The 17,115-nt window shown below is 40.8% G+C and overlaps 1 protein-coding gene across 2 annotated transcripts; it reads left to right on the forward strand.

Moving 5' to 3' along the window:
* Window positions 1-4,200: 4,200 nt before the first annotated feature.
* On the forward strand, window positions 4,201-16,210 carry lcat (lecithin-cholesterol acyltransferase). Of its 2 annotated transcripts, XM_057837771.1 has the most exons (8): window positions 4,202-4,335; window positions 4,731-4,962; window positions 5,190-5,346; window positions 5,543-5,658; window positions 5,760-5,855; window positions 10,745-10,969; window positions 12,078-12,273; window positions 12,434-16,210. In XM_057837771.1, the coding sequence occupies exons 2-8, from the start codon at window positions 4,812-4,814 to the stop codon at window positions 12,795-12,797; spliced, it is 1,305 nt and encodes a 434-aa protein (XP_057693754.1). In that variant the 5' UTR covers window positions 4,202-4,335; window positions 4,731-4,811; the 3' UTR covers window positions 12,798-16,210. The 2 variants fall into 2 exon arrangements, with proteins under 2 accessions (XP_057693755.1, XP_057693754.1); XM_057837772.1 differs by lacking the exon at window positions 10,745-10,969 and having other exon boundaries at window positions 4,201-4,335.
* Window positions 16,211-17,115: the final 905 nt, after the last annotated feature.

The raw sequence follows: 17,115 nt of genomic DNA on the forward strand, positions 1-17,115 counted from the left end.
CCCTACTCACCTACGTCACAAAATGACGTGTCGCTGTATCCTGCCGCCATATTGTCCGTATTTTTTAGACTTATTCTCATTGTTTTCAATTAGTCGTGCAGCACTCTAAGCAACATTACCCCGTGTGACCCTTTACTTCCAATTTTCTAAAATGGTGACAATCAATAAAAAAAAAAAGTTGACTGCGATGGCCGACGCTTCAAGGATAGGTAGATATTGGACTGTTTCTTCAATAAAACACGCAACTCGCTGTTTTCAAAGAGTTCGATGTGACGCGATAATGATATTACCGAACAAGACACGCTGACGTGTACGACAACATTACAGGGAAGATACGCAGCGAGAAATTATAGCAACTTGAAGCTAATTTAATTTCACAGCAGCAGTATTTCGCAAGAGCCAGAGTGTCGAAAGAGAACGCCACAAAGACGAGACTGTTGAAATTATGAATAAAAAAAAATAATAAAGCAAAGGTGACACACAGAAGGGCTTGCTAAAATTTGTTTAAATATATTGTTCTATATAAATCAGCCAAGGTAGCCCCCCGCATTTTTACCACACCAAATCTGCCCCCCTTTGCAAAAGGTTTGGACACACCTGTTTAACTGATGATTCGTAGACGAGGCCAGCTTCTTTCACTTGGTACCAGCTAAATATTATTCAAAATGTAATGATGGTGGAAGAAATAAGCATCTTGAATTTGAAACTGTATGTTGTCGGCGATTAGCCTCGCAATGATCTTAATTGTGGTTGTCAGCCCAAAACCCTCTAAATATATATTAAATGTATCTTACCAGATATAAAATGACTACTACATAATCTGTGGTAATCGTTTGGAGCCCAGTTTTCTTGTCGAATTGCAGCAGTCTATCTCGCTCTCCTCTCCGGGTCTCTCGGAATACGGTAGAACTTCAAGTCTCTCTGTCTATCTTCTCTGTTATTGCAACCAACCGCCACACACGCCTTCACCATTTTTATTATTAATGTTAACGAGCAGAAAAACACGCCATAATAGGAGGAATTTACGTAGCGGTAATGCGTCAACACGACGAGTTGACGGACAATATGGCGCGAAGGCGTGGTTGTGACGTCATGTGAGTAGGGTCTATAACAGCATAACCTGCATATACACTTTTTGCTGGGGACGGGACATTAATAAGACTAAAAAGATTGGATGAACAGGGGTCAGGGCTGCATTTCTCAGAAATACACTGATGTGTTGCCTATGTAAAAATGAAAAAAGTTGAATTTATTTTCATGGGGGAAATCCCACCTTCTTCATATCAAGAAAATTTACAGTGATTGTGTTCTTGTGTGTGTGTTTTTTTTTTTTAAGGAAATATCTGCATAGGCTGCAAATAAAATTATTTTTCAATGAATGATGGAGAAAATACATAAATATATTTTAACCAATGAATAAATGCACAGTTGAATTAACGGTAGAGAACACATACATTACAGGAGGACACTCTAATCTGCTACCTACTCAAGTTTTGCAGGTTAGCAAGTTCACACAGTTTAATGTTATGCTAACTGTGAAACAGGTTGGGCTTTCAGTAGTAAAATTAGTGGCGTGTTCCCCACGTCCACAACATTGACGTCTACTTACAGTAGCTGCTGCTGCAGCTGGCCGAAAAAAAAATCTAATATCCCTTGTCTTTGAAAGGGGTGGAGGAAGCGGCATGTTGACATGTATTTCTGTTGGGGTTGTGTGAGTGCGTGCTTGTTTATTCTTGTCATCAGCCAATCAAACGTGCGTTTGACGGGAAAAAATGGACCGGCACATTCAGCAAGTGAAAAGGGTCAAGTAAGTCTGAACATAATGTAAATACAGTAATTAACGTAATAATGGAAGGGTCAATTCTATTCTTACAACATATGGGAAGACACTTTAAACGATTATCATTAATAATGATCATCAATTATAATCATTATATAATTTAAACAAAGTTGCTTAAAGGTTGGTGGGGAAAATTTGAGCATCCTGAAAAGTTGGTAGTGTTATTTCCCTACCGTCCCTATGCAAACCTACGCCCTTGATTTACAGTTGTGGTCAAAAGTTTACATATACTTGTGAAGAACATAATGGCATGGCTCTCTTGAGTTTCCAGTTATTTCTACAACTCAGATTTTTCTCTGATAGAGTGATTGGAACAGATACTTCTTTGTCACAAAAAACATTCATGAAGTTTGGTTCTTTTCTGACTTTATTATGGGTGAACAGAAAAAATGATCAAATGTGCTGGGTCAAAAATATACATACAGCAGCGCTAATATTTGGTAACATGTCCCTTGGCCATTTTCACTTCAATTAGGCGCTTTTGGTAGCCATCCACAAGCTTCTGGTTGAATCTTTGACCACTCCTCTTGACAGAATTGGTGCAGTTCAGTTAAATTTGATGGCTTTCTGACATGGACTTGTTTCTTCAGCATTGTCCACAAGTTCTCAATGGGATTTAAGTCAGGGCTTTGGGAAGGCCATTTGAAAACCTTAATTCCAGCCTGATTTAGCCATTCCATTACCACTTTTGATGTGTGTTTGGAGTCATTGTCCTGTTGGAACACCCAACTGCGCCCAAGACCCAATCTTCAGGCTGATGACGTTAGATTATCTTGAAGAATTTGAAGGTAATCCTCCTTCTTCATTATCCCATTTACTCTCTGTAAAGCACCAGTTCCACTGGCAGCAAAACAGCCACACAGCATAATGCTACCACCAGCGTGCTTGGTTAAAGGCCTCACCTTTTCTCCTCCAAACATATTGCTGGGCATTGTGGCCAAACAGCTCGATTTTTGTTTTGTCTGACCACAGAACTTTCCTCCAGAACGTCTTATCTTTGTCCATGTGATCAGCAGCAAACTTCAGTCGAGCCTTAAGGTGTTGCTTTTGGAGCAAGGGCTTCCTTCTTGCACGGCAGCCTCTCAGTCCATGGAGATGCAAAACACGCTTGACTGTGGACACTGACACCTGTGTTCCAGCAGCTTCTAATTCTTGGCAGATCTGCTTTTTGGTGATTCTCGGTTGAATCTTCACCCTCCTGACCAATTTTCTCTCAGCAGCAGGTGATAGCTTGCGTTTTCTTTCTGATCGTGGCAGTGACGAAACAGTGCTATGCACTTTATACTTACATACAATTGTTTGCAATGTTGCTCTTGGGACCTGCAGCTGCTTTGAAATGGCTCCAAGTGACTTTCCTGACTTGAGTTCAAGTCAATGATTCGCTTTTTCAGATCCATGTATGTATATTTTTGACCCAGCAGATTTGATCACTTTTTCTGTTAACCCATAATAAAGTCATAAAAGAACCAAACTTCATGAATGTTTTTTGTGACAAAGAAGTATCTGTTCCAATCACTCTATCAGAGAAAAATCAGAGTTGTAGAAATAACTGGAAACTCAAGAGAGCCATGACATTATGTTCTTCACAAGTGAATGTAAACTTTTGACCACAACTGTACATACGTTTATATTACCACGCCTCATATTCACTTTGTAGCCTACATTCTCCTTCTATAGTTCATTTTATTTTAATTTAATACTATTATTATAATTTCTTTTCAGTGTCGAAGAATTCAGGACATCATTCTTCAATATAAACCATTGATTGGGTTAGTTAAGGCTTTTTAATCAGCATTCGGGAAAACGCTTTTGATAACTTTCTTTGTCCTCCTCACAAATATGTATTGTGATTGCAATAAAGTGCGAAACAGATATATATGACGCAGGGCACAAAATTTAGGAGATTTATATGACGCAAGGGTCAAAACTGTAGACCTTGACCGACTGGATTTTTGATTGCTGGAGCAAGAACGCACTCATGCGTCGGTATCTTAAACGTGGCGGAACATACACCATAGGTCATTGACCTGTAGTAACCTTTTGTTGACGTACTTCTGTGGGTAGCACGGCGGTGTGTGTGTGTGTGTGTGTGTGTGTGGGGGGGTTTGTATACATTTTGTTAAAAAGGTAAAGCATTTAAATTGCGCGTTTAAATCTTGATTGATTTATTAGTGACCACGAGGCTATACTGTATTCTGAAATTGTAACCAGAATGACACCTGGATTTAAATAAAAACAATGTAAGTATAACATTACGTGTCAAATACTCTCCGAAAGACATGAAGATGACTACTGAAACTTCCAAGTGAATCATGTTAAATATGATTATTTAACATGTCCTCTCACCTAAATAAAATAAAAACGGACATTTTGGAAGTACCCTGAAGGCAACAGTAGATGACCGGAATGTCGTCGGTTGGTTCATCCACTGCGCTGTCATTTGAACACTTTCTTCCGAGGGGACCACATTCCACAAGCCACGCGCATAGTCTTTTGTAAGTCGCCTTTTCTACTTTCAGTAAGTTACAAAGTGAAAAATTAGATAATCTGCAACACTAAAATGAAACTATTTGTCTTAATATGTGCTCTTCCTTTAAATCTCGTCAGAACCTCACTTATCTGTTTCGTAAATAAATAGGTGAAAATCAATAGGACACTGAAGTCTCCACACGTTTATTTGTCTTTTGTGTGTATTTTACCTGTTTGTGGTGACTAACCGCTCGTGTGTTGATTAAGCCACAGTTTCATTCATCATCCATCCTTAAGCAGATGTGTCAGAGACAAGGTCTGGTCGACAGGAGACCGTGCTTATACTGTATTAACATATGTACTGTACTGAAGTTTTTTTTTTTTTTTTTTTTTTTTTTAATTGTTGCTGCTGTTGACCAAGGCGCCGCCAGCAGTGTTGCCAAGCCTGAGAGGAGACATCGGCCAACACTGCAGCAGGCGGGAAGAACACTCAAAAAGAGCGATGGTCTCCACAGGACAAAGCTGGCCTTTGCTGACACTTGGCCTCCTACTGGGGCTTCATCAAACCTCCTGTTTGTGGATTCTCAATGTTATATTCCCTCCTGATTCTAAAGCTCAAAACCAGAGCAGTATTACACCACCACTCATTATTGGTAAGTTTACTATTCGAAAAATCTATACAGTACTCTGAAGAACTCAAGTAAAATATCCAAATATAAAAATGTGGTTTAACAGACATTTGTATACTTGGTTTGATAACATGGGTCATCAGAAATTACATTTCAACATTTCAAAAATATATGTGTATAATGATGCTGTAAATCGGTTATTACTGCATTGATTTTTAAGCGCTTTCACTGCTCATTTCTTATTTTTGCAGTGCCAGGAAACTTGGGGAACCGTTTGGAAGCAAAGATAGACAAGCCACAACTAGTCCACTGGCTGTGCTACAAGAAAACAGAACACTGGTTCCCCTTGTGGATTGACCTCAACATGTTCATGCCTATTGGTGTCGACTGCTGGATCGATAACATTAGGTAACACTGACTTTCATCTGTCCTCTTCTCGCAGAAGTGGAACATTTTTGATGATGCTGTTCTTTGGGCATATAATAGTCACCGATTTTTTAACACTGACTTTTACACTAGGCAAAATCTTTGACATCTTCCCATGTGACAGGTGATGTTGTCGTCTTATTATGGTATGTTTTAAATAGTCTCTGTCTATGCTCAGACTTGTTTACAACAGGACGACAAGACAGTCATTCAACTCACCAGGGGTGCAGGTGCGGGTTCCAGGGTTTGGACAAACCTATCCCATTGAGTTTCTTGACAATAACAATTTGGCTGGTGAGATAAATAATATATTTTAGCTAAATAAAATGATTCAGGTGTGTTTCCGTAAAGGAGAGATGACTGCAGTAACTTGAGTCTGCTGTTGTGTTTTGCAGGCTATTTTCACACAATGGTGAAACATTTAGTGAACATTGGCTACACTCGGAATGAGACTGTCCGAGGAGCACCATATGATTGGAGATTAACTCCCAGTAAGTGGTAACACATTATAAACCACACAGCGTTACTGTATATCTGCTATACCCTAGTAATTTGCCCAAACCCCTTACATGCTGTTCATTTTCCGTGCACAAATAGAATGTTCCGGGTCAATTTTGACACAGGTCAAAAATATCTAGAGCCATCTTTCAAGGAAAACACAATCAATAAGAAAAACATATCAATAAATTATTAATTGATACATTAACAACGATACAATAACTGATAAATGACAAGGACTAAATTGTTTCAAGACCCATCAAAGATGAAGAAATGCACAATTCCGCGTAGTGCTGGGCGATCATGATAATTATATAACAGTTTAGTATATTTTTAATTGTTTGTTGCAAAATGTTTATTTTAATTACTTATATTTATATTTTTTAAATGTATTCACTAATTCCCAGCTATTCACAGGGGAAATGCTGACAGCAATGTTCCCTCTATGTTGCGCAGGTGTGTAATTGCGCACTGCTTGCAAATACTGAGCAAATAAAAAAATCTATGCAGCTCATAAAATAAAATTTAGCAGGAACGTATTATATCGTCACTAGGACTACTGTCGGCGCCGAAGTGATGTGTCAGCGCGACACTCCTATTGGTGCGTTTGATAAGGCAATGCAACGCTCTCATTGATGGGTTACCACACTATGATTTTACAGGGTCAGGCAAAATGATCTGACACATTTGTATGTTTAATAAAAGCCAAATAAAGAAACAAAAATGGGTTTTTTTCTTTCGAAAAGTACATATAATGCCATTTTGTTTCATTAGGTTTTGAAAATTAAATCAGTCAAATGGGATCCGTTATTAATTCAGTGTTGGGCACGTTACTTTAAAAAAGTAATTAGTTATAGTTACTCACTACTTCTTCCAAAAAGTAACTGAGTTAGTAACTGAATTACTGTACAGTAAAAATAACTAGTTACCAGGGAAAGTAATTATTTCCGTTAGTTGAAAAAGAAGTTGTTGTATGTCAAAGAATTTAAAATTTTCTGAGCAGTATTCGAGTCAGTTGAATAGAGAAGAACAGACAGGTAGTTGTGTTATAGAACCTTGTGATATTTATGGCACCTCACCAGCAAAAGATTTATCCAAAACTTGAAGTGCAACAAAAGTAAACAGTAAACAATATAATAAAATAACAATAAGCAGTAAACAATATAAACTCTCACAACCTGAGACAACTGGTCAAGTAGACATAGCCTACTGTACTTCAAGTATTTTGACTTGAAATAATGTTTATAGCGCTACCTCGTAAAGGACACATTTTCCTCTGAATGCTCTGCCATCATATCCCTCTGCATCTGTGTTGCGTGTGTGTGTTTGCCGCACGCGCTGTTCCGGTTTGTGTGTGAAAGCACCGGCTCTGATTGGCTTACCATGACACATAACTCTAACCCTCAACCAATCAAAATTACTTCCATCGCATCTATCCAGGTGGTGCATTCAGGTAGCCTCGTCCCCCTACTACTCCCGTCACCCTCAAAGCGTCTGCTGTCCTCAAGATGGAAGCAGTATTCTTGCTGGCTGACAGTGGGGGATGGGAACGAGGCTAGCATTCAGGTGTAGCAAACACAGAAACGTTAGCAAGCTTTGGAAAGCATTGTCTAATTGAATGAGCAGGGACAAACAGCCTGGAGTCATAAGTAGTATGTGCTGTAATATTCTGATACAGAATTATCCGAGGCACCCTAAAGTGCACACGGCGCCAATATTGTTTTGCTCACATGATGCGGGAGTGAGTTAGAGACACAGCCTGCCGAGAGCCGTACGTTTGTGTTAATGTTGAAGTTATATGTGCTAATAAAGAAACAGAGTGCCAGCACGTCCTGTGTGGTATATCTTTGCTAAGAAAAAGCACAAAACAAACACGTGCGCTATTCTCGAACCTGAACGCACCCTAAATCTTGGATGACAAATAAACAGAGCAGAGTAGACTCGCTACGGCTGGTAGTTTCTTCAATTTATTCAGAGTAAGTAACGCACCACTTTTGACCGTCAGTAACGGTAACGGCGTTGTAACGGCGGAAAAAATAATTAGTTAGATTACCCCATTACTGAAAAAATAACACTGTCATGTAACGGCGTTATTTATAATGGTGTTATTCCCAACACTGGTTATTATTGTGTTAGTATTGGTTAAAAAAAAAAGGTACTGGATCTGCAGTTGAAGTTGGTAAGCTCTGAAATTGGTAACCCATAACAAGATCGTGGTTCGAGCTGGTACGGGATCATGTCTACCAAGATTGAATTGCAAACAGAATGCTCGTTTGGATCTGCATTGAAATGAAAATCAACCGGCCGGCCTTGCACCGCCAGAACTCCAGAAAATGTTGCAGCGGTACTAACATTAATAATAATCAATTAATTGGAACAGGTGTGATACTGGTGTGTGTGGCCACAGTGTACACATCTGATGTTGCTCACAGTGGTCCTCAGTGTGCTCACAGAGCTTGTGTGTCTGCTCAGACACAAAAAAAATTAGAAGGAACATTGGCTGGCAGTGACTTTAAAGTCAGCCAGTCATCATGGAAGACATTTGTGTTGCTACTCCTCCCCCTCCCCATTCCGCATCATTGATTAAAGTATCGGAACCATGGAGTAATGTGCAGTATCTGTTTATTATATTTTTGACACGGCTCAGGGAGCAAACAGACACAAGAATGCAGACTTAGTGCGAGGTTTATTGAACAATTTCATTGACTGGAAGAAGCCTTGTCCTTTGGTGCGGCCAGGAGAGATGTCCAAGCGGGAGGGACAAGCAAGGCGGAGGCCCAGCCAGGATACGTGTTAGATCTGGTCCTGTTGCAGGTTGCAGGAGACAGGAAAAGGGCAGAGGCACAGATGAGGAGCAGGCTAGGGGCAAAGATCCATAAGTTCAAAAAAGTGTATTAAAATCCGGGAAGACAGGGTATCTAGAAACACTCGTACAGTACGTTGCAGTGAGGGCTAACAAACTCGCAATGGAGCAGAGGGCTGTTGGTGTTTATGTAAGGAGGCCGTGGTAATGACCAGGTGTGCAGGATAGGTGTGTGGAATGAGTGCTGATGACTGGGAGGGGAAAAAAAGGAAAAGGACTGCAGTGGGGCTCTGAAAAATTTCTGAAAATTGACAAAAGTGACAGTTGAAGGAATTTATGACAATACAGTTTAGCGTTACAGTGCCTTGCAAAAGTATTCGGCCCCCTTGAACCTTGCAACCTTTCGCCACATTTCAGGCTTCAAACATAAAGATATAAAATTTTAATTTTTTTGTCAAGAATCAACAACAAGTGGGACACAATCGTGAAGTGGAACAAAATTTATTGGATATTTTAAACTTTTTTAACAAATAAAAAACTGAAAAGTGGGGCGTGCAATATTATTCGGCCCCCTTGCGTTAATACTTTGTAGCGCCACCTTTTGCTCCAATTACAGCTGCAAGTCGCTTGGGGTATGCTTCTATCAGTTTTGCACATGGAGAGACTGACATTCTTGCCCTTTCTTCCTTGCAAAACAGCTCGAGCTCAGTGAGGTTGGATGGAGAGTGTTTGTGAACAGCAGTCTTCAGCTCTTTCCACAGATTCTCGATTGGATTCAGGTCTGGACTTTGACTTGGCCATTCTAACACCTGGATACGTTTATTTTTGAACCATTCCATTGTAGATATGGCTTTATGTTTTGGATCATTGTCCTGTTGGAAGATAAATCTCCGTCCCAGTCTCAGGTCTTGTGCAGATACCAACAGGTTTTCTTCCAGAATGTTCCTGTATTTGGCTGCATCCATCTTCCTGTCAATTTTAACCATCTTCCCTGTCCCTGCTGAAGAAAAGCAGGCCCAAACCATGATGCTGCCACCACCATGTTTGACAGTGGGGATGGTGTGTTCAGGGTGATGAGCTGTGTTGCTTTTACGCCAAACATCGTTTTGCATTGTGGCCAAAAAGTTCAATTTTGGTTTCATCTGACCAGAGCACCTTCTTCCACATGTTTGGTGAGTCTCCCAGGTGGCTTGTGGCAAACTTTAAACGAGACTTTTTATGGATATCTTTGAGAAATAGCTTTCTTCTTGCCACTCTTCCAAAAGGCCAGATTTGTGCAGTGTACGACTGATTGTTGTCCTATGGACAGACTCTCCCACCTCAGCTGTAGATCTCTGCAGTTCATCCAGAGTGATCATAGGCCTCTTGGCTGCATCTCTGATCAGTTTTCTCCTTGTTTGAGAAGAAAGTTTGGAAGGACGGCCGGGTCTTGGTAGATTTGCAGTGGTCTGATGCTCCTTCCATTTCAATATGATGGCTTGCACAGTGCTCTTTGAGATGTTTAAAGCTTGGGAAACCTTTTAATATCCAAATCCGGCTTTAAACTTCTCCACAACAGTATCTCGGACCTGCCCGGTGTGTTCCTTGGTTTTCATAATGCTCTCTGCACTTTAAACAGAACCCTGAGACTATCACAGAGCAGGTGCATTTATACGGAGACTTGATTACACACAGGTGGATTCTATTTATCATCATCGGTCATTTAGGACAACATTGGATCATTCAAAGATCCTCACTGAACTTCTGGAGTGAGTTTGCTGCACTGAAAGTAAAGGGGCCGAATAATATTGCACGCCCCACTTTTCAGTTTTTTATTTGTTAAAAAAGTTTAAATCATCCAATAAATGTTGTTCCACTTCACGATTGTGTCCCACTTGTTGTTGATTCTTGACAAAAAAAATAAATTTCATATCTTTATGTTTGAAGCCTGAAATGTGGCGAAAGGCTGCAAGATTCAAGGGGGCCGAATACTTTTGCAAGGCTCTGTATATGTTGTCATATCCCCCAGCCGTAGTTCTGCAGGAACCTGTGCAAATTTGGTCACAAAACATCTCTTGATACCCTTTTGTTTTCCAACAGATGAGAATGCAGAGTACCTAATGAAGTTGAAGGAGTTGGTGGAACAGATGTATGCCCAGTACCAGGAGCCTGTTTACTTGCTGGGACACAGCATGGGCTGCCATTATGTCCTTTATTTCCTCAACCGGCAGCCTCAGGCCTGGAAGGACAAGTACATTAGGGGCTTCATTTCTCTAGCAGCTCCATGGGGAGGAGCAGTCAAAGTAATGAGAGTCATGGCGTCAGGTAGGGCATTGCATAGTTCCCAGCTGAGTTTATTGAGTCAAGGCGCATGCAGTTTTTTTATGAAAAAAAAAAAAAAAAAAGTCACTGGATGCATACCACTGAATTAAAATGTCACCCAAAGTAGAAATACTGGTAATTAAGTCAATCCTGCTATGGAGTGGAAGAACATTTGCAGTAATTATTATTTAATAATTGCACAGACAAGCAAAAGTACACTGTAGTTACGTCTGGCTGCCATTGGCAGGGCACGGTTATTGATAAAGGTCAGCCGATATATTGTTCTGATATATGGACTTTTTTCAATGTCTGTCATCTGCCAATGTATAACCAATCCAATAGAAGAATTTATGTTAGCTGTTTGGGTGCTGATCTTTCTTGTAAAGGTCGACCGATATGTTGGCCGGCTAATTTATCAGGCCAGTCTTTTTTCAAGATCGGCTGTTATCAGCTGATATAGAGCTAATATAACAGAATACAGTATTCACTGTTTGGGTGATCTTTTTGTTAATTGTGATTTTGCACCATCTAGTGGCCAGCGTTACATAAGGCTGTAGCAGGAGAAAAATTGATCCTCTAATATAGACATTTGCATATTGCATATTACATATATATTTACTAATATAGACATTCACATTAATTCATTTTCCAATCTGTTTTTTAAGTGTTTCAATTACCTTTCATTATCAAGCTGCTTTAAAAAACAACAACAACAACAAAAAACATCTGCCTCAAATATCAGCTTAAAAAATCTGCCTTAGACATAGGCAATAGGCTGATTAAAAAAAAAAAAAAAATATTGGTATGAGCATCAGCCTTTGAAAAAGCCATGTCGGTCGACCTCTACTTGTAGACATCCAATCCTTTTGGATTGAGAGTGCGCTTGCTGGTAACCCTCCCATATAAAACCGATCGGTTGTCTATTGCTGTAATAAATTGGTGATTTAAATGACCAACACACACCCTCCTACCAAGTTTGAGGACCGTGGGAGTCAGTCTCCGAATGAAGCCAGAAAGACAACACGTAGAGACACAGGCAGATTTGTGATACATGTGATACATGGATGTGTATAAGAAGCTGTATTGTATTGTATTCCACCTGTTTTTTTAGGTGAAAATGATGGCATCCCAATGATTTCCAACATCAAGATTCGCGAGGAGCAAAGAATGGCTACTACTAACCCCTGGATGCTGCCAACAAAGAAAGCATGGCCTGAAGACCACGTCTTCTTATCCACGCCAAATTTCAACTACACGAGACAGGACTACCAGCGATACTTCAACGACATCAATTTTGAAGATGGCTGGTATGTAAAATAAATGGATCCTACGCGTCAGTTTAACTTTATATTCCAGTATTAAAGAGATAAAAGCTTTCAAAACATCAAACCTAATATGCCATGCATTGCTTACATGCAAAAATAGGATACGCTACATGAGCCCTGGTGAACATGTAATTGGTTTCAGGTACATGTGGGAAGACAGCAAGAATCTCACAGGTGATCTCCATCCACCTGGTGTTGAGGTGTGGTGTATGTACGGCGTTGGAATACCTACTCCAGTGACGAATATTTACGACGACGGTTATCCTAATGCAGACCCCATAGACTATGTGTACGAAGATGGGGATGACACCGTGGACAGCCGAAGCATGAGTCTTTGCAAAGATTGGGCAGTACAGCAGGAGGAGCCTGTGCATGTCACGGAATACAAGGGGTTGCCACATTTGGATATTGTATTTAATGAAAAGGTGCTTAATCAAATACAGAAAATCTTGGAGGGGAACACAGAAATACCTAAAGAAGTTGATGTCAGATCTGGGCAGAAATAGCAAACAACAGCATTTTGAAGTTCAATTTACTTATTGACTGCCATTGACGGTTGTAGACGTCCAATCCATTTCAACTGGGATTGTTCACGGTCTGCCCTCCCAGTTCAAATGAGATTGAAGCCTATCGCCGTCAATGGCAGCGAATGTTAAAAAAAACATATGTAAAGTTGTGTATAAGCCTGACCCAAGTTGAGAAACATAATCCCCGTTTCCATGTATTTTTAAATGATTTATTCTCGTATTTTGCTCTATTCACGTGATTTTTATTACATAAATATGTTCTGTTGTCTGGCTTTTTGGCAGTTGTAGTTGACTTTGGACTAGCTTGTAATAATCTAATGTGTGTACTAAATAGCATTTACATGACTGACCCTCATAAGAACCCTTCAATTCATATTTTTCCGCACCAGTACACCATTCTTTGAAGTGTGAACCCATTAATTTTTTGTGCATAAATGTGTCAGTGGGACTGAGTTTTAGTTTGATTCTAAGTTGGTTTCTGATTAGGGTTGCCAATTGTCCCTTGAAAAACGGAATTGTCCGGTATTCAGAAACAAAAGTACGCGTCCCTTATTGAGCTTTCAAATGACGTACGTGCTTTGTCCCTTATCATCAAACTCGAAAATAATGTCTTATTTGTAGAACGAACGAATACTGGTATGGTGCTTTACATCAGTGATCCCCAACCATCGAGCCGCGGACCGGTACCGGTCTGTGGCGCATTTGCTACCGGACCGCAGAGAAATAATAAATCATTTGTTAACGACCGCAATCTGGCCTGTGACTGTGGCCTTGGCGCATCTACAGTATATCCCTGTCTACTCTATAGACAGGGGTGTGTACATAATTTTTTTGCCCAGGTTCTCAAAGGAGGACCTGGAGATGTGACTTGGTCCTCATAGAGCTTGAGAGCCGACCCGCCTGATGCGATAAATTTATGACAAGCTTTACTTAGAGCCAATTAACTTTAATTAATTATATTAACAATTAATGCTTGATTAACATCAACTGGCACAACAAAATTGCCATTACTTTGAAGTGAAATGTAAAGAAATAAGAAGCACCAATTCAAAATAAAGGGCATTATGTGGCTCCCACATTAACTCCAAGCCTTTTTAAAAGTGGGATATCCTCCTCATAAGACCTCATTGAACGTGCATGATTAGCTTTGTAAAATGCGAGCAAAAACACGTTTGTCAGTGCATGTCGCTGTTCATTACCTTTATTCCGCCACTTGTCCATAGGGCGAATGGGGTCCTGTTTGACATTGATAGTTTGCTTAATTGCCACATGCTCTGTTTTTTTCATGCTTTTCAAAGTTTGGATGGCTGAAATTCTTTGACCCTACATAAAATGCGCTGCTCTTATCGGCGACATTGGGATTCTCACGGCACATTTTGTACCGCATTTCCGTGCGAGCATCATTTGCTTCTAGCCATGGTACCTCCTGTAGCCACTTTTCAGCAAAAGTCCTTTTTTTCGGTAGCTCCGGTGACGTCTCTGTCGTCTGTCTGTCTTTTGACGGGGGTGGGGGAACACGGAAGTAATTTAGTGATGGCCAAATGAAGCCTCATGAAGCAATGAAGCTTTGCAGCCAACTGGTTTGCACATGTAGCAAAGCTTCATGGTGCTTCATTTACCCTGTGGTGCCATCAAGTGGTCTAGAAGCCCAAGAGGTCAACATTGTTAAGAATTCAATGGCTATTTGCTTAAGACAAAGATATGAATGTGCTTGTGTTAGTAAAATACAACAAGTGCTAAGGGTAATTTGTTATTCATTTTTATTTAGAAATAATAGCTTTCCCACAGTGGCTGGCTTTAAACAGTTTCCTTTTTTTTGGAAAATATTTCACCAGCTTTAGAAAATATTCTTTCACAAGGCACAGATGGAGCTGGGGTGCAGAGAAATGTGAGTGCCAGTTTATATAAATTTGGGTAGGTATTCTTTTGTGCCTCCCAGTACACTAATGGATTGTTCATTCTGTTGATGTTTGGTTCAGATAGGTACACACACACACTCACATTTATATTAAAGTAGTTTTTCTCCCTTACCTTATTGAAAGCAATCAAATCAAAATGTTCTCATACAGGGGAGGATCGCTCTTTTCGCTCAGGTTCCATCGCAAGCAAAGGACAAGGCTCGAAAAAAGATTGCACTGGTTGCACTGTTGCGCACAGATGTAACAAGTACAGGAGCCCAAAACCCAAAAAATGTGAGATAACAGGCGATCGCCATTGCGTTTCGCAACCAATTTATACTGTAGTCTGTCCTGTTTTTGCAATGTGCACCAAACGTTGGATCACTTCCGAAGCACTCACGAGATTCAGCCGGCCGCCGGCGAGGCTTCCCACGTCATCATTTCTGGGTTTTGCCGAAATGAAGCGCGCCTCGCTACAAGCTTCGTGGAAACCCCCCCTCCCATTACTCGACACAAGCTTCGGAACCTCGGCTCATTTCGTCCCATCACTAAAGTAATTACTCAGTGTGGCCTGCCTCTTCAAAATTTGAGAAGTTATTTTCTCGTGTCCGCCGCAAATACAGTGGTCAGCCATCGGTACGCAAAAGCGTATGGAAGCCGTTGAGGGCCAGCGCATTTGTCTACGTCCAGTACGCATGCGCGCATGCGGACCACTTATGTGCACCCCTGTCTATAGAATAATCAGAGTAAAACTTTGTGTTGGTCGCCATCTAGTGTTTGGCTGAAATTACTGGTGTGTTTACACACTTACAGCAGCCCAGCGCCAGTCAATGTAAACAGGAACTTTAGCTGTTGTTGGTTGAGTGCTGTGGCTGGCGATGTCTTTCAACAGTTTTTTTAAGGGGAAAAGGACACCTGCTGAGCCAGAAGAGGAGCCTACAAACAAGTCCATTCTGCATAACATGTCTAAAAGTTAGAAAACAAGGCAACAAAAGCGAATGCACTTAATACATCATACCTCATGGCGAACTGTATTGCTAAGGCCAAGAAACCTCAATACGCGACCTTACCTTATTATTGCGACCACGGATATTGCCGTCAAGTTTTACGAGAGGCTGCTGTTAAAAAAAAAAAAAAGTTGATTCAGCGAGTGGTGAGTGATGTCTTCCCTGCACTTAATATTCATTTTTAGCCCTGTTGTGTTATTTTATATTTACTGTCATTTTCTGCCACACATTACCGGTCGGTGAAAAAAAGGCCCACAATACACCGGTCCGTGGTGCAAAAAAGGTTGGGGACCACAGCTTTACAGGAATATGTAGGGAAACGAATTCCCCTGCCAATCTTGCTTTTTGACCAATTAGCATATGAACAATGACAATAGGAAATCCCACTTATCTCACTGGTCGAAGCACTGTCGCTAACAGAAAACAACATAGGAGTGTTTGAGATGAGAGGTTTGAGTGAAGCGAGAATAAAAAACTTTCAAAATGATGATCATTTGTTTTCTTGTTCTTATCTGTGTACTACATTTTCACTAATTATATCATATTTTTGTGTTCTGTCAAATTTATTATATTTGGGGTGATCATTTGCGAAAATGTAATTGTTGAGGGGACTTTGAATGCACCTAAATTGAAAAAAACAACAACCAAAAAACAGAGTTTGTTTGTACTTAAAAGAGTATTTAAAAACATAAATAAATAAAAGGCTCATGACCTTTAGCATTAAATCATACAATTTTAAATTTAGCTGGACAGATTTAATTCTAATGTATTTTGTATTAAAAAAACATTGCTGATAATTATTGTTTTTCCATGTGCTTATATTACTCCAATATGTACCTAATTCATTCAGTTTCGAGTAAAATTATTTTAATATAATAATATATATATTTTTTAAATCAATGGGGGAGCTCCAGCAAAGGGCGGTGGGACAGGCGGCTGGGTAAAAATTCCATGCAGCGGTCCCACTGCCCCAACCTGAGCTCTTCTATTTTATTGCATACATTGCACTACCCTCCCCACACAACCCCATCACGGTGCTGGGTAATGGCTGCCAGCTGGGGACCTGGCAGCCAAAGTAATAGGGTAGTAGGTGGGTCACACACTTTTTCTCTATGGCGTGGCTCCCAGGGCGTGGCCTCCCCTCTGCCTGGGCTCCCAGCCGCGAGAGTGGGGGGAGGTCGGGGCGGTTCCTCGGCGTTGTCCTGCTTCCGCCTTCCCCTCCTCTCTGCCTGGCTATCCGCCCTACACTCTGTCGTGGGTCGCTGGCTTGACGCTGGTGTATCGGCTGGGTGTGGCCTGCCCCGGCGGGGGACCCTGCCCTGCCCTGGTTGGCCGTTGGGGGGTCCCGTGGCGTGCTGTGCCGGTTTGGGAGCTGCGGCTGTGGTTTGTGGG

Source organism: Corythoichthys intestinalis, chromosome 5, assembly GCF_030265065.1.
Source record: "Corythoichthys intestinalis isolate RoL2023-P3 chromosome 5, ASM3026506v1, whole genome shotgun sequence".
Classification (NCBI taxonomy): Eukaryota; Metazoa; Chordata; class Actinopteri; order Syngnathiformes; family Syngnathidae; genus Corythoichthys; species Corythoichthys intestinalis.

Bases quoted from the DNA above. Each gene is read 5' to 3' on its own strand.
- lcat (XM_057837771.1), top strand. From the start codon at position 4,812: ATGGTCTCCACAGGACAAAGCTGGCCTTTGCTGACACTTGGCCTCCTA. The intron at 5,347-5,542 runs GTAACACTGACT...GTCTATGCTCAG, and splicing joins TGCTGGATCGATAACATTAG to ACTTGTTTACAACAGGACGA. The intron at 5,659-5,759 runs GTGAGATAAATA...TGTGTTTTGCAG, and splicing joins TGACAATAACAATTTGGCTG to GCTATTTTCACACAATGGTG.